Source organism: Anabrus simplex, chromosome 1, assembly GCF_040414725.1.
Source record: "Anabrus simplex isolate iqAnaSimp1 chromosome 1, ASM4041472v1, whole genome shotgun sequence".
In the NCBI taxonomy this organism is placed as follows: Eukaryota; Metazoa; Arthropoda; class Insecta; order Orthoptera; family Tettigoniidae; genus Anabrus; species Anabrus simplex.
The window spans coordinates 685,427,229-685,453,539 of record NC_090265.1 but is presented as its reverse complement, the minus strand read 5'-3'; the positions used below and the strand labels follow the sequence as shown (position 1 = coordinate 685,453,539).

Here is a 26,311-nt window from a genome sequence, read left to right as displayed (position 1 = left end):
GAGAAATCCAGTTTATCACGTGATTCTCATGCTGCCTCGATCAAAAGGTGGGTGTGCCGATCAATACATTTGCCTCGCTGAAACTTGTCAAGCCACTTAACACACGCTGGTACAGCTCGCCGATAATAAAACCTTGCCCTTGACTTACAATAAAATAACTGATCCTGGCTCGTAAATACATGCTAATTAACTACCAAATTTGACGGGTACAGTAGAAACCTTTTATTTCGGAACAGTGGGTTATTAAACGTTATTTTCTGATGACACTCGTAGACAATGAATTGGCGGTTAAACTGACCATGTGCGACCAGGAGGAATGACTTTGACTGCCATTTTGAAAGACTTTGTCTAAGTTGAATGATCGAGTCGAAACTCGAAGGTGTGAGTTCAACATTCGTGACCTCTGCGCGCTTAAAGATGCGGATTCCAGTCCACTTTCTAAAAGATTTTTATTTTGTCTTCATTAGCAAGGAAGTTCATGACTTTTCCATACCCATAACTAGGCTATCACAAGAAAAATGTGGACCATGCTAGTCAATTTCACATGGTTATGCTCCTAATCCATATATAGGCTACCTTATCGTGCGACAAAACTTCACTGTACCACTTAACACAAAATAAATTTCTAACTTCTGAATGGAATACGAAATACAAGCGGAAAAATGCTCACTTCCTTAATCATGCAACTGTGGCGACGGCTCTTTCCCGATTTGTAAATCACATTTCTTTCACAAGGGATGACAAATAACATTTTCAGGGCTAGGAAAAATGTGATCGTACTAAGTGGTAATAGTGAAAATTCGTGACTCAATGAGTGAGGTATTTTTATATAGATATAATACGATGAGAATCGGGACTTCGAATGCACGAACTGTTAAGCGGGAAAGCGTATTAATGAGAAATGCACCAACAAGGTTTCACTGTTTATAGTTCATGAGTGTGTCGTCTTCTGTATCCATCATTATCTTTGACAAAGCTGAGGATTTTTCTCAAAAGCTTTTGCCCCTTTCTTTCTTTGGCATCTAGTTTTTTTCCTACAAGGCTTTTCTTGTTCATTGTGGGACATTCTGCACCATACAAGGCCTCTGGTCAGATGACACTGCAGTAGTGCCTTTGTTCTGCATTGAAGGATATTGACCTTTTATTGTAGACTCCCTTAGTTAGCTGGTATGCCATTGTGTTCATGCATGACACAAAGGCTTCTTCTTGGAGATGTTGAGTTTTATCCACTCTTCCAGGCACTTAAACATTTCTTACTTCATTTTTCCTTTTTACATCAATAGCTGTCTGTGTGCCAGCTTTATATGTCATGAACTCTCTTTTCTCAAAAGAGATCTAGAGTGTCTTTTCTGCTTGTGCCTTAAGTTTACTAATTTGTTTTGTGGCTGTGTGTAGGGAATCAGAACAGATTGTGAAATCATCTATAAAGGCTAGACAATAGATTGCAAAGTTTAGGTTTCTTTCGCAGAGCCTGACTCTGTTTTGGACTCTTTCATTAATAATTTCTTTGTACCACTCACAGATGACTTTCTCAAGGACACAGTTTAAGAGTAGGGCTGAAAGCTCATCTCCTTGCTTAACTCCTGTCTTGATTTCAAAAGCATCTCAAATCTCTCCCCTAAACTTTACTTTAGAGGTGGTGTTGATAAGAGTTTGTTGGATGATTCTTCTTCTTTTGTTGTCTAAGCCGATTTGGATTTGGGCGGTCTGAAGAGCTTTTGAGAGAATTTTATAGGTTATTAGGAGGAGAGAGATGCCGCGGTAGTTATTCATGTCTGTCTTGTCATCTTTCGTATAAATGAGGTGATTCAGGGCAGAGTGCAGCCATTAGAAACCTTCTCGGTTCCCCAAATCTTGCAGATAATTTCCATTAGTTTATCCAGAGTCTTGTAACCTGCATACTTCCGAAAATTTGGCCAATTATAGAGTCCTCACCTGACACATTGTTGTCTTTGAGTAACTGAATGATTGTTTGATTTTTTCTTTCATGGGAAGAGATTAATCTTGGTGAATGTGTACACTATCCTCAAAAGTGAATACTATTATGGACTTTGAAGCCACACAATTGAGAAGGGATGAAGTAATTTATCAGAATCTAGCCATTGTCCTTGTCATTGTGAGCTACTTTACCATCGGAGTTTTTGAATTGTAGGCTTGGATTGTATTTGCTGAGATTGTGTTTAAACATACATACATACATACATACATACATACATACATACATACATACATACATACATACATACATACATACATACATACATACATACATACATACATACATACATACATACATAATCATTATAGACCGTTATGCATTTCAGCGTTCAGTCTGCAAGCCTCTGTGAATTTACTAAACGTTGCCATAATCCTCTGTTTGCAACTAGTGCTGTGGCCTCATTTTGTTCTATACCTCTTATCCTTAAATCTTTAGAAACTGAGTCTAACCATTGTCATCTTGGTCTCCCTCTACTCTTCGTACCCTCCATAACAGAGTCCATTATTCTCCTAGGTAGCCTATCTTCCCCCATTCGTCTCACATGACCCCACCACCGAAGTCGGTTTATGCGTAAAGCTTCATCCATAGAGTTAATTCCGAACTTAGCCTTCATATCCTCATTCCGAGTACCTTCCTGCCATTGTTCCTACCTGTTTGTACCAGCAATCATTCTCGCTACTTTCATGTCTGTCACTTCCAACTTATGAATAAGATATCCTGAGTCCACTCAGCTTTCGCTCCCATAAAGCAAAGTTGGTCTGTAAACAGACCGATGTAAAGATAGTTTCGTCTGGGAGCTGACTTCCTTCTTACAGAATACTGTTGATTGTAACTGCGAGCTCACTGCATTAGCTTTACTACACCTTGATTCAGTCTCACTTACTATATTACCATTATTTAAAGTTAAAAACATAATTGATCCGTATTGAACTGAGAATCACAGTGTTAAAAAGAGAGAGGTTCCACCTATTCAATACAGTGATAAACAGTTGCACAAACTTATGTCACAACATGTTTAATTCAAGACCGGTTTCGACACACATTTATGTCATCATCAGCCGATAGAAAAAACATGGCAAGAAGTGTACAATTATAAACACACACAAAAAAAAAAAAAAAAAAAAAAAAAAAAACATTAAAGGATAACAGTAACACATATAACACTTTCATGAAGAAGTGAACAATTGAAGTTCATGTAGTTTTTACACTCTTGCTGTGAGTGTTAAAAGAACTGAAGGATACAAGTAAAATGTAACACTTTTCCATGAAGATAAATTTTTGAAGAGATCATAAGCAGTGTGACGTTCTTGAGCACTCTTCTGCAAGTTTTGAAGTTAACTCTCTTGGTGCCAGGCGGTAGTGCAAGCAACCGCCCTTTAAATTGCCAGAGTCGATCTTGTCGGCCTTTAACAATCCAGCCGGAAGTTGCCAGAGCCGATTACATCGGCCGGCTTAAAATTCTGTGATATACATAATTTTGAGGCAACCTATAGTGACGTACATACTTTTGTTACAACCTGTAGTAAAGGGGCTATACGTTATTGTGTGCCTGACCTTGCTTTGGCAGTTCTAAGAGGGTGTTATAGCTTTCACAAGAGTCGTTTCCTGTGTTTACAAATACCGCTAACCGGTCAGTAAGAGATTGCTTCTTGCAGTGAGTGGATTTGTGACAGGAAAATGGCAAGTTTTTCTCGTCATATTTTTTCAGCAGGTATTGATGACAACAAATTAATGCAGTATTTGGAACAATGCGAAGTTAACGCGGATGATTTATCGGATAGCGATAGGGAATTTAGTAGACAGAGTAACGATGAAATTATACCGGACACGTCCGCGGAATCACCAAAGCTAAAGAAGAGATGTTTAATTGTTTCTAACGGCACTAAAGCTACTCTGAATATGGTGGTAGATCAAACTAGTGATAACGAATATGATGATGATGTCTCTGAAGAACATTTTGTGGAAATTTGTCCCAACGAACCCGACAACTTTCCTCAACCTCCTGTCTCCTTCAAGGAACTTCTTGGACCTAAACATGTCCCACTGTCTAATTCTCAGCCCATATCATACTTGAATTTACTTTTCACTTACTCTCTGCTAAACCTTAGTCACATATAGTCCTCTATCATTACATAAATGCCGGTCTCTGCGGGCCAAATGTAGCGTGCCTGCCTCTCAGCCGGAGGTCGTGGGTTCGATTCCCGCCCAGGTCAAGAATTTACGCCTGGTCCTGAGGGTTGGTTCGAGGTTCACTCAATCTAAGTGACCCTAAGTGATTGCAATTGAGGAGATATCTGAGGGTGAGAAGGCGACCCCGGCCTGGAAAACCAAGAATAATTACTGAGAGGATCCATCTGACTGACCATGATTCACCTCGATTCACCTCCTGAAAACAAAAATTATAATATCAACTATTATTTTTTACTTATTTAATAATTCAGAATTATTTTAATACTGTGTTGTCCGCACGCAGAAAAGCTCTTGTCAGTATTTGCCAAACATCGATACATATACGCGAATTTTATCGGTGAGTAGAATTGTGTGATACAATTCCTTTAGTTTTGCCAATTGCCACCTTTTCAATACAATAAAAATATATTACAAACTTACATATTTATTATGATGTTTACATGGTACATGTTTCGCTCCTTTTCGTGAGCATCATCAGCCAAACTATCATTAATCTAAGATTGTATAAGATCATAAAATCATAAAACAATTCTTTTGGTTCAAGATTACTCCTATAAAACTAATTGACAATCTTATAACATTTTAAAAGTTACACAACAATAAAATTATGTCTTAAGTTAACACTTTTTGTCTAAAATCTTCTTCAGTTCAAACATTTTATCGCCGAAACTCATCCGGTGAACATCTTTTAAAAATGTTTAAAAATAAGAATAAAATAAAAAACTTTTGAAATCTGGCTATTTGTGTTGATTCCCGTTGCTTAACTTGTATAACTGTCATTAAAACTTCATAACAGTATTGAATATTTTCTGCAGTTGATAATTGTCATTATGGTCGATAGACTTGTAACATTTATAAAATGTATTGGTATTAATTTATATTATCAATGGGGTAAAATTGTTCGTGAACAAACTTGTTGATGAAACACTTTTTGATGTGATATTGGATTTAAAATGTTCTCGAACGTTCCATAATGGCTCGTTGGTGTATCTGTAATGAAAGATAAAAATTATATGTTTATGGTTTTGATTGTATTTCTGTATAACATCTTATTGGAAGAATTGTCACTTACTTTCCTTTCTGCTGTGTAATTGTTTGGTGTTACTCCTAGCCTCTTGAGAACTACTTGTTATCCTGTTTGCACTTCTTGTGTTGTATGAGTGAGTGTGGATGAGTTTACGTTTTGGCGGGGAGGGGGAAGGGGAAGTTAAGGTAGGCGGCGCATTGGTAGCTGCAGTAGACTGTGGAGGGGATAGTCATGGGGAAGTGAGGGGAGGAGTTGAGTTTGTTTGTGTCAATAAGCCATTAACTGTTATCGGATTTGAATGTTTATAGAATTTATTTATATCTGATTTGAGTATTTGTATTTGTTCCGGTAATTGTAATAAGATGGGATTCTTTATTTCTATTTTGTCATTTAGGTTTTTATTTTTATTGTATTGTTGATCTAAATGAATGTATATGTTTTCCAATTCCGTCATTTCTTTTCCTTTTTCTACTTTTCTTAAGATTTTTAAATTCCTTTCAATAGTTGTAAAACTGTGTCCAGTTTCTTGCATGTATGTACTCATTGCAGAATGTTTCCTGTGTTTGGCTGCATTTACATGTTCAAGATATCTTATTATAAGGCTTCGGCCAGTCTGGCCAACGTATGAAAAATTGCACTCTGCGCACGTGAGCCTATATATTCCAGATCCTTGATATTGATTACTATTTGTATTAACTTTATTGTGGTTGAAGAAAACGTTTCGGTTCGTGTTTTGGGTCTTGAAGGCAATGTTAATATTTTGTTTTTTGATGGTATTAGTGATTTGGTATATAGCTGGGTTAGTAAATGTGAAAGTTGCAAATTTGGATTTTTTATTTTTATCTGGTACAAGATCAGTGGCCAATTTTATTTTCACTTTATTAATGATTTTGTTAATCATTTCTATTTTGTAACCATTATTGAGTGCTAGATCTTTTATAAAATCAAGTTCTTTCTTTAAATTCTTGTTTGTTAGTGGAATTTTTAGGGCTCTGTAAACCAAACTCAAAAATGCTGCCTGTTTATGAGAGTTGGGGTGGAGTGACTCGTTTTTGATCATTACTGGAGTAAACATCGGTTTTCTATAAATCTGGAAGTCAAATTTGTTTCCTGCTTTCTTTACATTTATATCTAGGAAACTTAATGAATTGTTCCTTTCATCTTCCTTAGTGAATTTTATATTACTGTCTAATTTATTTAAAAAATCCAAAATATTATCACTATTGTTCAGTTTACTGTCTATTATAACAAACGTGTCATCCACGTATCTCAGCCAAAGGTTTAGTCCATCTATGTTATTTAAAATTTTAACGTGTTCTAAATAATCCATATAAATGTTAGCTAGTATACCTGATGCAGGGTCACCCATTCCTAAGCACATTTGCTGATATATCTTTTGATTAAATGTGAAGTAATTATTATTTAAAGTAAATCTTAATACATTTATGAATTCTTCTATTTCACACTTACTTAATTTACTATGATTGAATAAATTTATTTTGATTATATTAATGGTTTCGTTGATCGGTATGCAAGGGTACATGTTAGTTATATCATATGAACACATTTTATGATGTGGTTGCAGTTCGAATTTATTTAGTTTATCACAGAATTCTATTGAATTATTAATTGTAGAATTATTGTAAAATTTATAGTACTTTTTCAAAAAATGATGTATAAATTTAGAGGTCTTATATGTTGGGCTATTCATGCAGTTAATTATAGGTCGCATAGGTATGTTAGCTTTATGGATTTTAGGCATGGCTCTGGCTGTTGGTATTTTGGGATTCATATTTATCAGCTTCTGACATTCTAGATCATTAAAGAGAAAAGACGAATTTTTAAGTAATTTCTTTAGGTTTCGTTGAATTTTGATTGTAGGATCTTTCTGTATTATCGAATAGGCTCCATTTGAGAAAAATTCTTCTGTTTTCTTAATGTAATCTTGCTTATTTAAAATAACTGTAGTTTCTCCTTTATCAGCTTTGGGTACTATTATGTTGCTTTCGTTGATTTTTGTTTTTAATTCTTTGATTTGTTTAGTGAGGTCGGGATTTAAGTTGTTATTTATTTCTTTTACTAAGGTTGGAAGTTTCTTTTTAACTTCGAATCTTGTATCACTTTGCGATTCTAAAGGCAATTTCCCTATATTAGATTCTATTTCAGCTACAGCGGTTATTACGTCTTCTATTTGATGATGGTTAGGCCAATTAAATTTTGATCCTTTATTCAGTAAGCTCATTTCACTATCCGTGAAGGTGACATCTGATAAATTTACAGTGGTTGGGATGTTTTTAAGGTCTGAGTTAGTCTGTTTTATTCTTGTATTATGTTTTTCGGATTTTGTTTTGTTCTCTCTTAAATGTGATATTTTGTTTTCTATAGTTCTTTGTTTCTTCTCTAATATACCAACAAGTTTCTCATTAGGAAATTGTTGTACTGATTGCCATTCTAACAGGGTTAGAATGTCAGAGATTTCTAAATGTGTACGATAAAGTTGTAAGTTTAAAAACAACTTTTTTCTGTAATGTGTTTTTATCTTGTTTTTTAGCCAGATTTCATTTTTAATTCTACGTGGTCGATATGTAGAAAATTTCATGCCGGTATTTGCTATACACAGTAGATATACGCGAATTTTAGAAAACATGTATTTCCACTGAAAACGGCCTGGCACTTTCCAGTAGTAGAGTGGAGGCGGAGCTCTGGCCTCTTCCAGCTGATGGGGAGCGGCCGACCAGATCGGCTCTTGGCTTCAAGAAGGTTAATGTATTAGATCTTGAGGTTAAAAAGGATCTTGAAGGATGCAGCATAATTTACAATTGTTGCTAGGCAAGGAATACACTTGTTGCTAGGTAACGAATAACATGATTTTGTTTTTGGTACTTCTAAAGGTGGATAGTGATATATATAATTAGGGAAAAATGGTAAGATAAGTAATACTATGAGGCTCACCTTGTTTAGCTTGCCATGAAGTATAAGAGGAAGTAAGAACAGAAATTGAGCACAGGTAGGGGATAGGAGGTGGGGGTATGGGAATAAGGGGAGTTGTCTAAGGTGGATCATCAGGGGGGTGTTGTGGTAGGGGCAAGTAGCACGAGAAGGTGCTGTGTATAACATGGAAAATCGACCGCCTACTTGTCAACTTGAAGCTTTTGAAAACTAAGATAAGGAAGTCAAAAAGGATGTTCGGTTTTTCAGACAAGTCATTAAGGTTTTGGTTAGGATTAAAAAATTGATCAAGGTGTATTAAACTATTTTCAGTGATATCAAGAAGAGGGCCTTTGTTTAGGGTACTGATAATTTCAATATCTTGGTCTAACGTAGCGAATTGATGTTTTTTGTCCTGCCTGTGTTGCATTCCCTGTTTTTATTTCTAACTTATTTTCCTTTTTCTATAGATCTCATAAATCCATATCAAAACTGATAAGTTCATATCCTACAATATACTCTAGGAGTTTATATAATTATATATATCACTATCCACCTTTAGAAGTACCAAAAACAAAATCATATTATTTGTTACCTAGCAACAAGTGTATTCCTTGCCTAGCAACAATTGTAAATTATAGGTTCTTTCCAACACAGTCCCTGTACCAGTACATGGTCTCCTTGCGCATGCGCAATACGAAAAATCTTTTCCAACACAGTCAAAATCGCGTTCATGTATTCGTCCATGTACTACAGTCAGGCGTTCCAACTAACTCTTCGCATCGATCCCTGGCGGTCGGAACTAGTCTGCAGTCTAAAGCACGTACTGAGCCGTACATTTCTGTGACGTGCAGACACACTGTATCGTTGCCTCCTGCTGTAAGCTGATTACTTTGGAGTTCCTTTAATCAGCTGTTTTTTTAATGCACATTGCACGCTCTTCTCCCATTAATAAATTAATCAGCTGTTTGGTTACTGAGGTTAGGATGGATAGTGACGACGATTTTTTACAATCTTCATCCAGTGAAGAAGAGGAGGTACTATTTTTCGTAAAAAGAAAGAAATGAAAATTATTTAGGTAACGATAATTAAATATCTTTCTTTAGTTACATTAGGCCTATAGTTTATAAAGGCACAAAAGCTACCAGGTGAAACAAAGTATAATTTAAATACGATGAATTTTTCAGAAGAAATCGCTCCTCAGTATAATGAAAATGAGTTTTTGAGCATTTCCGCATTAGCCGGCTCAAGATATTACAAATCGATATGAAAAAAATAAGCATCATTAAAGACATGGGCAGTATGGAAAAATTTCGGCATTCTACTTAAATGTGACATACTCTACCTTTCATATTTCAGCATTCATTGGACTGCGTTACTCCTATTCCTTGGAGTGCATGAACGAGAATCCATTCCAACACAACCCAATCGTGTATCAATCCCAGAACCAATACGAAGTCAACGCATGCGTATAGAGCGATGTATGGATGCATCCATGTACTGACAGCAAACTGCGTGTTGGAAAGAACCTTATGCTGCATCCTTCAAGATCCTTTTTAACCTCAAGATCTACTATATTGACTTCAAAGCTTGCAGCAAGAGTGCTCAAGAACGTCACACTGCTTACGATCTCTACAAAAAATTATCTTCATGGAAAAGTGTTACATTTCACTTGTATCCTTTAGTTCTTTTAACACTTACAGCAACAGTGTAAAAACCACATGAACTTCAATTGTTCACTTCTTCGTGAAAGTGTAATGTGTTTCAGTTATCCTTGAGAGAGAGAGAGAGAGTGTGTGTGTGTTTGTTTGTGTTTGTTTTTTTCTTGCCATGTTTTTTCTATCTGCTGATGATGACATAAATATGTGTCAAAACCTGTCCCAAATTAAACATGTTGTGACATAAGTTTGTGGAACTGTTTATCATTGTGTTGAATAGGTGGAAACTCTCTCTTTTTAACACTGTGTTACTATATTACCATCCTGGGAGAACAAACAACCTAAATACTTAAAATTATCTACCTGTTCTAGCTTTGTATCACCAATCTGACATTGTGTTGAAGTTCTTACCTGCGGACATCAGTTTAGCCTTCGAGAGGCTAATTTTCATACCATACTCATTGCACCTGTTTTCTAGTTCCAAGATATTAGACTGCAGGTATTCAACACAATCTGCTATTCAAATTAAGTCGTCAGCATAGGCCAGACTGCTTAATACATTTCCACCTAACTGAATACCTCCCTGCCACTTATGCCTTTCATCAGATAATCCATGTAAGCTATGAACAGCAAAGGTGAAAGATTACAGCCTTGTCTAACCCCTGTAAGTACCCTGAACCAAGAACTCATCCTACCATCAATTCTCACTGAAGCTCAATTGTCAGCATAAATGCCTTTGATTGATTTTAATAATCTTCCCTTAATTCCATAGTCCCCCAGTATGGTGAACATCTTTTCTCTCAGTACCCTGTCATATGCTTTCTCTAGATCTACGAAACATAAACATGACTGTCTACTCCTCTCGAAACATTTTATATTACCTGGCGCATACTGAAAATCTGATCCTGACAACCCCTCTGTGGTCTGAAACCACACTGGATTTCTTTCAACTTCCTTTCAACCACTGATCGCACCCTCTCTTCCAAGATGCCAAGTGAATACTTTGCCTGGTATACTAATCAATGAGATACCTTGATAGTTGTTGCAATCCTTCCTGTTCCCTTGCTTATAGATAGTTGCAATTTTTGCTTTTGACCAATCTGAAGGTACCTTACCAACACTCCATGCTAATCTTACTACTCTATGAAGCCATTTCATCCCTGCCTTCCCACTATACTTCACAATTTCAGGTCTAATTTAATCTATTCCTGCTGCTGTACGAAAATGGAGTTTATTTACCACCCTTTCCACTTCCTCAAGCGTAATTTCACCGACATCATTTTCTTCCTCCCCATGAGCTTGGTTTGCGGCATCACCAGGAAGATTTCCTTTTACGTTGAGAAGATTTCCAAGATATTCCCTCCACCTGTCCAGTGATTCCGTGGGATTTATTATGAGTTCACCTGAATTACTCAAAACACTGTTCATTTCTTTTTTCCGTCCCTTCCTAAGATTTTTATTACTGTCAAGAAAGGTTTCCCTGCTGCCTGACCTAGCCTTTCCGGGTTATTACCAAAATCTTCCCAAAACTTCTTCTTGGATTCAACAACTATTTGTTTTGCTCTGTTTCTTTCATCTACATACAATTCATTGTCTGCATCGGCCCTTGTTTGGAGCTATTTCTGATAAGCTTTCTTTTTACATTTACATGCTGCTCTCACTTCATCATTCCACCAAGATGTTCGCTTTTTCCCGTCTTTACACACAGTCCTTCCTAGGCATTCCCTTGCTGTTTCTACTACAGCATCCCTGTATGCCACCATTGTCTTTCTATATCCTGAACCTGCTTGCTGTCCACTGTTCGAAACTTCTCACTAATCATATCCATGTACTTCTGTCTAATTTTCTCGTCTTGGGTATTTTCTACCCTTATTCGTTTGCAGACAGATTTCACTTTCTCTACTTTAGGCCTAGAGATACTTAGTTCACTACAGATCAGATAGTGGTCTGTATCATCGAAAAATCCTTGAAAAACCTATTCATTCCCAATAGACTTCCTGAATTCGAAGTTGGTTAAGATATAGTCTGTTATAGACCTGGTACCTCTAGCCTTCCATGTGTAGCGGTGAATAGCCTTATGCTTGAAGAATGCATTCGTAACTGCTGAACCCATACTAGCACGGAAGTCCAGCAAACGCTTCCCATTCCCATTAGCTTGCATATCTTCCCCACATTTACCAATCACCCTTTCGTATCCTTCAGTTCTATTTCCAACTCTCGCATTGAAATCGCCCATTAGTACTATCCTATCCTTGCTGTTGACTCTGGCTACGATGTCACTCAATGCTTCATGAAACTTATCAACTTCATCCTCATCTGCACCCTCACATGGTGAATACACGGACACAATTCTCGTCCTAATTCCTCCAACTGCCAAATCTACCCACATCATTCGCTCATTTACGTGCCTAACAGAAACTATGTTGCGTGCAATAGTATTCCTGATAAACAGCCCTACCCCACACTCTGCCGTTCCCTTTTTAACACCCGTCAAGTACACTATAATCTTCTATCTCTTCCTCGTTATCTCCCCTTACCCGAATATCACATACTCCTAGTACATCCAGTTGCATCCTCTTTGCTGACTCAGCCAGTTCTACTTTCTTTCTTCCATAAGCCCCATTAATATTGATAGCTCCCCATGGAATTCCATTTCGTTTGCCAAGTTGTTTCCAAGGAGTCCCTCACCTAGGTACCTAGCGGAATAATTTGATGTTATTTGGAAGATAGTAAGAGAATTATGTAGGAAAATCAGGAATCGTATAAAACTGTTTTTCCGAGGATCCTCCAACTGACTCTTTAAAATATGGTATCACTCAGTTATATATGTTCAGCTCACGAGATCTTAAGAACCTGTTAAAAAAGTCTTTATTTTCTTTTACAAGAACACAAACAACAGAAACTTACCATAATGAACCCTAAGCTGTCCACAGCCAGAGCTCTACCAAAAATACATAAGCAAGGGATACCAATGTGCCCCATTATAAATTGTAGAAATTGTCCTACATATAATGTTTCCAAATTTTTGCATCGTTTCCTATACAAACATTTCAGTTCTCCATTTGAAGCCCAATATTAACACACTACTACATAAACAATGTTTGAAACACAACACGAGGGAGTCCTATAAGGTTATTTACGCCGATCCAGACGACGTTTTACTCATCAGCAGTTCGTTTTTCAACCAATATATGTGAGTTTATCATTCCTCATTGAGACAGTATTAAGTAGTTTGAGACTCCCCCTATATCCTTTTCGAACTGGCGTGTGTGCGCTGCCATCTGGAAATTCTGTGTCAATCGGCTTTTGCCAGTATACTTTTTTGTTACGGTATGCCGTGCGCTGCTGTTCCGAGTATTGTGTCTGCGCCTACTGCGCGTGCGTGAGTTGGTGTGAGGCAAGTGTAGTGCTGACTGCGAGCCACTACTTCTGTGTAAGTTGTCTTGCAGCCGCCATGGATGGACGTGAATGTGTGTGTTCCGCTTTGCGGCGGGTGGTTGTGCTAAAACCACCGTAATACCTTCCTTAAGAGGGATATTCCCTTATCGGATTAGTTGCTGGCCTCCTACTGTTTTATTTGACTATGTTTTTGCTACTATAATTCTCCAGGATCCTTGGTGAACAAGCTTAGTTCCCGGCCTCGTGGTGGCCTCTCTTCAATAACAATGGCCAGGTTTGAACTTCTTAACTTTTCTGGACTCAAAGGTATGTAACTGTTTGATTAAGGTAATTCCGCGAAGAGAAGATTAATGTGTTTTGGTGCACTTCAAGAGAATAGTAATAATAATAATAATAGGGATTAATACTTTCTCTTCGAAATTTGTGCTGGATATCGTGTGCGTCTGTGAACGATAGGAAACTGTTTCGGCAATTAATCATTTTAGAATGTACTTCGCACAGTGAAATAAATTAGTATGTTTATTTTAAAATTAAGTAAAAGTTTTTTGCACTTTGATTGTACCTTATGGTGTGAACCAAGGCGCGGTTTCCAAGGTAGCGGGGTTAGCTTTCCTTCGGGTTCCTGTTGCTTTCTGGGATTTATTTCACCTTGCTTCGTATAATTTCGTTGTTTCTGGGATTTCAGTGAATTTTTATTTTAAATCCGTTTGTTTTCCTTCTTATTTGTAGACTGTGCTTCGGTTTTCCTGTTACTACGGCAACGTGTGTTTGGGTCATTGTTGTGTGGGGTTTTGTTTTTACGCCGGATGGTACATGGTTCGTGTGTGCTTCTTGGATGAAATATTTTGGTTGCCGCGTATCGTTGGCAATTTTTTTCATATTAAGTTATTTATTTCGGCCAATCTTTTATGTGGTTTCGCCTTTTACTCTGTCCGGGTGAAATGTGTAGCCTCTACCTTTACCTTCGTGTGACCTTGGAAGCTGCCCTTGGTAGAAATTGAAATGAATTGTGGTAAAGTTAAAAGGCAACCGGCCTAAAGGTCATGGAGCTATTGATTGTTTACTAAGTACGGTATTTGGTTTTCTCTTTAACGCGTGATCGATCACATTTAAATCAATATATTACTTACTTTGTTTGAGGTATGGAGGTCAGTGTTGTTTTTCCTTGTTGAAATTTACGGATTAGTTCCTTTATTATTTGTTAAATGAATGTCTACCTTTTCTTATTTAAAGGTGCTTTGTTGGCTATTTATTATCAAAACATATCAAGTTCTTGCAAATTAATTTAATTATTGTTAAATGAGTATTTACATTCAATTTTTTTTTTAAGCACCTGGTTCAATTTATTATCTGACTTTAATCTTCACCTTTAATGATGAACGTAGGTTTCCTCCAGCTATTATCTTTTAGAATTGTTACCTCTCATTTTAATTTCTATTAAAGTTTTCTTAAATATCACTAGAGAGTTGGTTTTCATTTGGCACATTTGGTGCAGCACTGCAACTATTTCTTTTGGTTTGGGTGTCCACGGGCCTTAAGCCGCTTTTTCTCTACGTTTCGGGTAAGTGTCTCAATTTCTCCCTTTTGGTAATTTTGTATCATGTCGTTGGCTGGTGTTGTTTTTATCCTTTAATTTATTGATGTACTGTGACTTGTTGTTTTACTTTTCCCCTTGTTCTCACTCGTGTTCGCTTTTTCTCCCCATTGGGGGCGGACACAATAGCAACCTTCACACCAGGCTGTGTCTCTCTCTCTCTCTCTCCTTTTTTTTTTTACCTCACTCTGGTGGGTAAGGTTATTAACCTCATCACTACTAGGATGTAACCGGGGTCCTAGAGGGTGGTGCCGGTTAGATCATCATGTTTATTTTGTGAAACAACATCATAGTTCATTACAAGAGCTCACCCTTATGTGAATAACTATTTTTACTCACAAACAGTCTAATGCCATTGACCAAAGATTATTATGGTCGTTGTTTTATACGAACAATTAATCACTACATATTATAGTAACATTTTCAAGTCATTCATTCCACTTACATTTTAAGCAATTTTAATGATCAATATTTGTTTTAATAGACATAATATAATCTTATTGATTATTTTTAAATTGTTAAAATTCGTATTTTATCAATGTAATTTTGGACGTGTTTTCATTATATATACCAGGATCAGGGCCCTGACCCACCATGGATTAAGTTATCTTTAGCTGATGATGCTCACTAAGATTGAGCAAAACATGTCCTACTTGTAATTTCTATTAATGGTTTTATCCTAAATATAAAGGACTATTGTGTATTGGAAAGGTGGTTTTATTAATATAATAACTTCTTTGTCAGTTGTTTTGAAAATGGCGGTTTGTGATGTGAGTGTTCTGTTTGTGACAGCAGTGATTAAGGTTATGTGTGTTTTTAATTTGTAAATAGATCTGAATAAAATAATTGTACCAACTGACAGTATCTCGTGTCTTTGTGGATACGTTAATCTTTACATTAGATGCTATATCTCGTAATTTTATAATTTACTTCTCTTCCTATTATACGACAACTATTCAGATTCTTGCATCTTATGACTAGCTTCCTTCTTGTCATATATATTTGTCTTAAAGGCCCTTTACACGCTCAGACTTGTCTGTGCAGACCACGTTCGCAACGACCGTCTGCACATCTGGTCTGCACTGTTCACGCTGCGTTTACACATTCCAACCAGTTGTACAGCTTTTGCACAGTCCTGTATTTCTAATCGAGGCAAGCTCTGTTTAACTTATCGTTTGTTGTGCTGTTTTGTCCATGTTTGAGATCGATGGCCGAGACAGTTCTTGATCTTGTAGAAAGGACAGCATGTCAAAGTACCACAATGTTAGAGTATATACTTCATCACTTGCGGCTCCTGAGCACTTTGAGTGCTGAACTTTCTTTAACTCCCTTCTGTACGCACTCCGAAGATTGTTAATTTTCTTCACAACCATTTCACGGTCCGCACTGATTTCTACTTCTTTAAGTTTAGAACTAATACATCATATGCCGCGTTGTTTTAATTCTGGTCACTGTATTCTTTCTTCTTATCTTCCAAACACTTGGCAATGATTTATAGAGTTCTATGAATTCAATCATAAATGTACGGGTACAGTTACGCGAATCTTGAGTAAACTCGCTCATAGCTGTTCTTGTATTGAGAGCAAACACTAGGCTACAGTACAACACTACATACACGCTCCCAGACAAAGGACTGTGCTATCTGTCTGCAGTGTTGTCTGCGTAATCTTTACATGCTCAGACTTGTCTGCACGAGGTCTGTGTTAATTCAGACTCCCCCAGACTTTGCACAGGTCGAACACAGACCTCAGTGCAGAGCAAAATTCTGGTCGTTGATTAATTTACACGCAACGACTTGTCTGCACAAACACGGTCTGTACAGACAGATCTGTGTAAATCTCTGAGCGTGTAAAGGGCCCTTTATGCGATGTTCAATCTCCTTATTTTTAATTACATTGTTCTTCTAAAACAAAACCCTATTCTATTATATCAGTAATATGTTGGCTCGTGTTTTTATAATTCATAATAAATCATTGGCATATTACTTCCTTTCCATATGTTTTTGACATTTGAGGAATAGTCTCCTTGACATAAGACACACTAGTAATCAGGAGTTCAAATAAAGGAACATGCTTAATAATCCGTGTCGTCTTCTTCAACTATGTACCAATCGATTGCTTTATAACCAACTTCTCAGTTACTCGAAAATATCCATAACAACTATATAATGCATAACCAGCGCAGATGAAATCGAACCTGACATGTATAATTGATCCATTCACCGAGCTCGATAGCTGCAGTCGCTTAATTGCGGCCAGTATCCAGTAATCGGGAGATCGTGGGTTCGAGCCCCACTGTTGGCAGCCCTGAAGATGGTTTTCCGTGGTTTCCCATTTTCACACCAGGCAAATGCTGGGGCTGTACCTTAATTAAGGCCACGGCCGCTTCCTTCCACTTCCTAGGCCTTTCCCATCCCATCGTCGCCATAAGACATATCTGTGTCGGTGCGACGTAAAGAAAATAGCAAAAAAAAAAAAAAAAAAAATTGATCCATTCCATGGCCTTCGTCGTATATATCGTAATTGGAACTAAACGTCACGCACAGAGAATTATTTTATTCTTCCGTCAAAATACAACATTTTCATTTAACAGTATTTGCTTGTACTCAAATATTACATTCCTAAATACAAAGTATTTGAATACCACAGGGTTCTGATCTTATGGATTTGTATATATAGTACATCCAAATTCTGTTAAACTTATTATTCAATTGAGCGAGTTATCTCGAATTATTAATATGTCTGGACGTAAAATGACTGGACGTATACCTTCACATGATTTCCGTTCGTTTCTTTATTATCATAAACTTCAATGGTTCCTTTATCTTCGATTCGGAATCCATTGGAAGGTTATAATATATTTTATGGGTATGTTTTTGTGTTTATGTCTTTGTGTGTCTCCTTACTGTCACTTCCTTTACTGCAGCCAGCTTATTGTTTTGTGTGAATTTGTATTTTGTGTGTTCCTTTCCTTCTGTGTAGCTTCCTGTATTTGAGGTTGTAAATATTAATACTCTCCTGCTTCGATTTAGTCTTTCAAAACATTTAGTTTTCATCGAAGATATATCTAGTGGGACAATTTCTTTGTTTGCTGTTTCAATTCTGTTCATTTTCCCTATGATGTTTCACTGTATTGTAATTCCTTTATGGTATGAAGTCCATTAGGCAGCATTTCATTCATAGTGGATCACATTGCTTTTCTTAAGTTGTTGTCTGCTGTTATTGAGTCTTTGTCTAGTAAGCTAGATTTATATTCTCTGTCAGAAATTTATAACAATATTTGTGAGGTAGAGGCTAGTGGGTAATGTTCTGCTTATATACTGTATATATTTGTTCTACAGGGTTGCTTTTGGTGCTGGTGATGCAGTTGTTCGTGTTTGGGACCTTAGCAGTTCAAATGCCTTTGAAGTGGTTTGCTTATGGCAGAAGATCAAGGGAAAAATTACCACAGTAAGTGGATGCTTGTATGATAAAAGGCAGAAATTTTGATGAAGAAATATGATAAAATAATATACGTATTTACTCGCGTATTAGACCCCCTTTTTCCCCCACTTTTACAGCCAAAAATAATAAAGGGGGGTCCAATATGCAATAACCTCAAAATTTTGTGCAGCGAACACATGACTTCTAGGTTATAAAGAGCTATAAATTGTACGTGTAAACATTCTATACTATTATTTAACAAACTTAGAATGTATTTAAGTTATACTGGCTATTTTCATCGGAAGGCAGTGTTTCTAAACGTAAAACGACAAAAAATGGTGAACACGACTTTTAGGCCTACGGTATGTATAAAAGTCCGTTTAGTTACTCATATCACGTCATTCGTTACATCTCTTTAATTCTTCTGGTGAGGTTGACATCAGGAAGGGCATACGGCCGTAAAAACTCGCTACGAAGATTTGTCTCGCTTCATACTCGATCCCGTAGAAGAAAGGGATAAGGGTATCGTGTTATCATATAATTAAATATTGATACACAAGAACTTAATGGCCAGTCATTTGTCTCTTTCAGTTCAGCAGTAGGTCTAGCACACAGTAAACCTGATCACTGCCTTCATTTGAATTATCGCCTTGCGCCGCCAACTTCCCTGCATTGCTACTGGCGTGTCGGCATTCTAAGTGACGTCATCTTCACTGCTATCTCTCATCAGTCGCGTCAGCCATGCTTCATTCTCTTTGAGCCATGCACTGCAATCAAGAGCATATGAGGTCCCGTCTTTTTGAACCTTTTAAAAATAATTTTGTTCCCGACTAGAGAGTCGAAACTGTGTAAAACTATTCCCTGATGGTCTCTGATATTCCCAGTTGGTGTATATGTAGCAGAAGCGACTCCTTCCGAATAAAGCCGTACTGTAGAAGACGTGCCAAACCATCAGCTGATAACTAGTGTGTGTTACGAGTTGTACTTCCGAATGTAATACATAGTAACTGGAAACATTCTTTTGATAAATGCGGCTGTTGAAACACAGACCCTTATTTTTGAGTATATTTCATGCTTGTTCTCTACATTTATCACATCAGGATTTGCGTAAATGAGATAATATAAGACAGACCACATTGTTCAGGTTAGTATATTATCGCCCTGATAGTGCCAAAAGTTTGACGGAAAATAAAAATAAATAACAGGAAAATATACCGCATTTATGGATATCTACAGATGTGGCGGTAATGAGTTTTATTATCACAATGTTTAATTTTGTAAGTTCGCTGTATCTTTTTTTATTAACGCATACCGTAGTATGTTTTGCTTGGTGTCTCCGAAAATCATTTAAAGTACATTGGGACATAAAATGATTATTATTTGTTAGGTACGTTGGCGAGTAAAACGATCGTTTTAATTGGATAGCTTTTATCACGTTGTAAACTTACTTCTCTCCAAATATATACATATAATGGCCCAAGTTACGAGATATTAAATGACCACTTTGTTAATGATCTCGCCTGCTGTATAAATGGCAACAACCGCAAATATTTCTCAACTAAAGTAAACTTGTTTCCTCATCCCGAGGTGATACACCTCTTTTTAGACACACGCCCAGTGGAGGGGAGTTACAGGTACCGCTTTTACCGCATATCAGTCTTCCTGCCATTCGTAAATCTCTGGCAGTACGGTACTGGGAATCGAAGTTAGACAGCAAGTAATTGTGCTAACCATTATGCTGGTGGATATTATTAACTACAAAACACAGACATATAGCATGACTGATGCATGCTTGCAATGTGCGGGTTGGACACGAAGCTAGGCCTATTCATCTATTTGTGCGACGTCATCAGAGCTGCAGTAGACCTACACTACAGAGGCGGACATTTCTTAACTACGAAACTCAGATATGCAGCATGGATTCGACGCGTTTTTCAATGCGTAGGTTGTACGGACGAAACTAGTCACAAATTTGTGCGATGTCATCAGATCTGCAATAAGACTTACACCTGCTTCGAAGCGGAATCGTCATCATTTTCTGACGAATTATGTTGGGGGGTCTTATAGGTGAGAATTATTTTTTTCATTTTCTTCACCTTGAAAAGCCGGGGGGGGGGTGGGGGGGGTGGGGGGTCTTATACGTGAGGGGGTCTAATACACGAGTAAATACGGTAAAATGAAGGCCGTTTAAAGGTCAGTGATAAGGTTTAATATTGATGGGTTCTAGTTTTTATAATATTTTGGAGCCTGTCTTATAAATATTAGCTCTACTACTCAACATTGATTGGTTATTAAACAACTTTCAACCATAGATTTAGCAGGAAAGTTAATCGGGGACCCTGATCAATAAGGGTTAATGACCCTATGATTTTGTACCTTATAAAACAGTCACAACAATGACCACCACCACTATGGCCTGTTAACTTCTTACCATGATGACTGAATGATAAATCTTCGCCAGCGATGTTTGTCATGAATGGACTTGGAAATAGAAAGTCAATTTGTGAATACTGTAGCTCCGTTATCTTACCTCATAAGGTAAAAATGTTGTCATCATTTTCCGGTTCCAGTTTCCTGGGTGTGGTGTACAAGCACTCGCCACTTCTTCCTGTCAAAGTATAGTTTGTGTTCCTCTATGTCCTCCCACTTGACATTCCTCTCACCGGTCTATGATTTCACAGTGTCTATCCATCGATCCCTTGGTCTCCCTACTGGACTCTCACCTTTCACTTCCCTGTGAAAGTAATTCCTTGCTATTCTCATTCTTTCCATCGTCCTAACATGTCCAAACCTTTGTAGCCTGTGTCATTTGGTATTTTGATGCCAGCCTCATTCCTATTTGCTCTTGACATCATGTGATAGCCAGGAGATTTTTTCAGATGGACTGGCTGCCAGAATATTGTTGCTCGCTTAGCACCACCGAAGGGTTAAGTGTAGGATAGGCCTACTTTAAGGTTAGAGTGGATGGAAGGGCTGTACATCCTTATATGAAATATTGTTTTCTTGTTATTGTAATATATTCAATTATATATATATATATTTTTCTGCTGGCCCCATGGTGTAGGGGTTGCGCACCTGCCTCTTACCCGGAGGCCCCGGGTTCTGTTCCCGGCCAGGTCAGGGATTTTTACTTGGATCTGAGGGCTAGTTCGAGGTCCACTCAGCCTACATGATTACAGTTGAGGAACTAACTGATGGTGAGATGGCGGCTTCAGGCTAGAAAGCCAAGAATGGCGGCCGGGAGGATTCGACATGCTGACCACATAATGCCTCATAATCTGCAGGCCTTCAGGCTAAGCAGCAGTCGCTTGGTAGGCCATGGCCTTTTGGGGCCGTTGCGCCATGGGTTTTATATATGTTTTTATGCTATATGCTAAATAATAAATGGTTCATGGTATGGGTTACTGTAGTCACTTCCTAGTTCGTGAACCACGGGCAACGGCTGAGTGGCCTAGTAAGTGGTCCTGAGAGTTGGGATACCAGTTGCTATGGAATGGGAGTGGGCATCTCAGACATATTCTGAGTCATGACCCTCCTTGTGCTCAGGCGGCTAGGACTATACAATTCACCGGTGGTCCATAACCCGTTAGAGGAGAGATCCTCACTTGGACTATGTGTAAGTAGGGTAGCATCCTGCTTCATGAATTTACCAAGCTTAGAACATTTTAAGCAAACCTCGGACCTATGGGAGTAACGGAGTCCCACTCCCATTTGACAAGCAAGGGACTTCTTGGAAACAACTTGGCAAACGAAACGGAATTCGATGGGGAGCTATCAATACTAATGGGGCTTATGGAAAAAAGAAAGTAGATCTGGCTGAGTCAGCAAAGAGGATGCAACTGGATTTGCTAGGAGTAAGTGATATTCGGGTAAGGGGAGATAACGAGGAAGAGATAAGAGATTATAAAGTGTACTTGGTGTTAGAAAGGTAGGGCAGAGTCTGGGGTAGGGCTGTTTACAGAGATGCCAACTATTATGATTCAATCGTACTAATTACGAATTACCCATCATAATTACGCCTTTACGAATCGCGTACCATGAATTACAATTTTTATGGTGATTTTAGAATCTAAGTGCATGAAGTTTTCAGAAGGATACACAGGGAATGCCATTGCAGCTTGCATTCTCAGAATACTATTTTCGTATTTTTCAGTAATCATTTATAACCCTTTCCTGTCCCTCGTTTAAAAATATTTAGAGTTTTCACGCGCCAAACGTAGTGTGTGCTTCCAGTACCGAAAAAATAGGCACCTGTGAAGTGGTAAATCTTGCGGATTTGTTGTCTTTGTTCGTCACATTATTAGACTTCCATTGCTTCCATGCAAGTATGCAAATTCTTTTGTCTTCGTTTTGGCAGCAAAGTGGTGACAAACCCCATTTCATTGTGAATACTGTGTGCGTGACTGTTGAAGAAGTATTTATTGTGATTTAGTTGCCAAATTTACATATATTGCTCTTCTACGATATATGCTAATCGAATCGTATGTTACGAAATGCAAAAGGTTTGAAATAATGAAGCGATTTCTTGTGCAGGGAAATTCGTGTGATGACGTTACCGCAACTAGTGACGCTAGTAATAAACCAAAAATAGTTCGAAAATTTAGGGAAGAATACTCGAAAAAATGGCTCTGTTTACTGCGTTGCTCAAAATCTCATTCACACATGTTTTGTAGTGTGTGTAGCCGTGATTTTTCAGACGCGCATGATGAGGAAGAACAAGACTGAATTCCGTGCTAATATGAACTCCGAACTGTTAAGTGCTCTGTTAGTGCAGATGATGCATATGATATTAAAAGAAGAAGCATGTCACTAGTGTACATTTACCAAACAGGAACTACAGGCTGCTAAGGGAGCAACCACAATATTATTCGCACACTTTTTAGTGATAGATTTTTGTACTGGGTTGAGGAGTAAGGAGGGAGCACTGCTGGTTCCAGTAATACTGCCAACAGAATGGAAATGAAATCTGAATTGAATCGACAATATGATCGATCGATATGAATTTTCTAAACCTTTATTTACGCCAACAACTGTGTCACACACACAGTATATAGTATTATACAACATTTCTCAATGCGAAACTTGTTCCTAGCATGAATTTTATAGTTTGGCTTTGCTGTGAAAACAACAACGGTATGAGTACGTAAAGTGTACGCCAGATGTCGCACAGCGATCATAAGCGATTCTTAGTTTGTGTTTAAAAGGTTGCCAATACAAATCTCGAAGATAACCGAGGTCGACCGATTCAGCACTAGGGTGTCCATCTATCACTAAAAAGTGCGCATACAATACTCAATAAAAGAAATTATCCTTCAACCTCCACGCAGATATGTACCGCAGATCACCTCTTACTTCAGCAGGTAAGAATCATACACTCTTTATATGCCAATCTTTGAATATGTTACATCTGCTTAAATTGTCTGTTGTTCATTGATTTTTCACTGATATGGAAGGTAGTAAGATCTTGGAAAAAGAAATTCTACGGCCGCCCTCCATCCCGTGCTCCACTGGCTGCATTACGAATTGCCTTTCTTGAAAGTTGACAACTCTGTGTTTATCAGGAATACCATTGCAAGCAACATAATTTCTGTTAGGAACGTAAATGAGCGAATGATATGGGCAGATTTGTCAGTTGGAGGAATTAGGACTAGAATTGTCTCCATGTATTCACCATGTGAGGGTGCAGATGAGGATGAAGTTGACAAGTTTTATGAAGCATTGAGTGACATCGTGGTCAGGGTCAACAGCAAGGACAGAATAGTGCTAATGGGCAATTTCAATGCAAGATTTGGGAATATAACTGAAGGATACGAATGGGTGATTAGTAAATGTGGGGAAGATATGGAAGCTAATGGGAATGGGAAGCGTTTGCTGGACTTCTGTGCTAGTATGGGTTTAGCAGTTACGAATACATTCTTCAAGCATAAGGCTATTCACCGCTACACATGGAAGGCTAGGGGTACCAGATCCATAATAGACGATATCTTAACCGACTTCGAATTCAGGAAATCTGTTAGGAATGTACGAGTTTTCTGGAGATTTTTTGATGATACAGACCACTATCTGATCTGTAGTGAACTAAGTATCTGTAGGCCTACAGTAGAGAAAGTGAAATCTGTCTGCCAACGAATAAGGGTAGAAAATCTCCAGGACGAGAAAATTAGACAGAAGTACATGGATATGATTAGTGAGAAGTTTCGAACAGTAGACAGTAAGCACTTCAGGATATGGAAAGTGAATAGGTGGCATACAGGGATACTGTAGTAGAAACAGCAAGGGAATGCCTAGGAAGGACTGTGTGTAAAGACGGGAAAAAGCGAACATCTTGGTGGAATTATGAAGTGAGAGAAGCTTGTAAACGTAAAAAGAAGGCTTATCAGAAATGGCTCCAAACAAGGGCCGAGGCAGACAGGGATTTGTACGTAGATGAAAGTAACAGAGCGAAACAAATAGTTGTTAAATCCAAAAAGAAGTCATGGGAAGATTTTGGTAATAAACTGGAAAGGCTAGGTCAAGTAGCAGGGAAACCTTTCTGGACAGTAATAAAGAATCTTAGGAAGGGAGGGAGAAAGGAAATGAACAGTGTTTTGAGTAATTCAGGTGAACTCATAATAGATCCCAGGGAATCACTGGAGAGGTGGAGGGAATATTTTGAACATCTTCTCAATGTAAAAGGAAATCTTCCTGGCCTGGTGGTGTTGCGAACAGCCAAGCTTATGGAGAAGAGGAAAATGATGTTGGTGAAATTATGCCTGAGGAAGTGGAAAGGATGGTAAATAAACTTCTTGCTAGTTGCTTTACGTCGCACCGACACAGATAGGTCTCATGGCGACGATGGGACAGGGAAGGGCTAGGAGTGGAAAGGAAGCGGCTGTGGCCTTAATTAAGGTACAGCCCCAGCATTTGCGTGGTGTGAAAATGGGAAACCAGATAAATAAACTCCATTGTCATAAAGCAGCAGGAATATGTGAAATTAGACCTGAAATGGTGAAGTATAGTGGGAAGGCAGGGACGAAATGGCTTCATAGAGTAGTAAGATTAGTATGGAGTGTTGATAAGGTACCTTCAGATTGGACAAAAGCAGTAATTGCACCTATCTATAAGCAAGGGAACAGGAAGGATTGCAACAACTATCGAGGTGTATCATTGATTAGTATACCAGGCAAAGTATTCACTGGCATCTTGGATGGGAGGGTGCGATCAGTGGTTGAGAGGAAGCTGGATGAAAACCAGTGTGGTTTCAGACCACAGAGGGGCTGTCAGGATCAGATTTTCAGTATGCGCCAGGTAACTGAAAAATGCTATGAGAGGAATAGGCAGTTGTGTTTATGTTTCGTAGATCTAGAGAAAGCATATGACAGGGTACCGAGGGAAAAGATGTTCGCTATACTGGGGGACTATGGAATTAAAGGTAGATTATTAAAATCAATCAAAGGCATTTATGTTGACAATTGAGCTTCAGTGAGAATTGATGGTAGAATGAGTTCTTCGTTCAGGGTACTTACATGGGTTAGACAAGGCTGTAATCCTTCACATTTGCTGTTCGTAGTTTACATGGAACATCTGCTGAAAGGTATAAAATGGCAGGGAGGTATTCAGTTAGGTGGAAATGTAGTAAGCAGTCTGGCCTATACTGACGACTTGGTCTTAATGGCGGATTGTGCCGAAAGCCTGCAGTCTAATATCTTGGAACTTGAAAATAGGTGCAATGAGTATGGTATGAAAATTAGCCTCTTGAAGACTAAATTGATGTCAGTAGGTAAGAAATTCAACAGAATTGAATGTCAGATTGGTGATACAAAGCTAGAACAGGTCGATAATTTCAAGTGTTTAGGTTGTGTGTTCTCCCAGGATAGTATTATAGTGAGATTGAATCAATTGAATCAATTCATAAGTTAGAAGTAACAGACATGAAAGTAGCAAGAATCATTGCTGGTACAGACAGGTGGGAACAATGGCAGGAGGGCACTCGGAATGAAGAGATGAAGGCTCATTTAGGAATGAACTCAATGGACGAAGCTGTACGCATAAACTGGCTTCAGTGGTGGGGTCATGTGAGGCGAATGGATGAGGATAGGTTACCTAGGAGAATAA

At 38.1% G+C, this 26,311-nt stretch overlaps 1 protein-coding gene across 3 annotated transcripts in view; it reads left to right on the top strand.

The window, feature by feature from the left end:
* LOC136857317 (gem-associated protein 5) overlaps window positions 1-26,311 on the top strand; it is a 310,853-nt gene that overhangs the window by 86,664 nt on the left and 197,878 nt on the right. For all 3 annotated transcript variants that reach the window (XM_068225137.1, XM_067135896.2, XM_067135897.2), the window contains exon 8: window positions 18,136-18,244. In XM_068225137.1, the coding sequence (XP_068081238.1) occupies window positions 18,136-18,244 (109 nt within the window). The remainder of the gene's footprint in view (window positions 1-18,135; window positions 18,245-26,311) is intronic.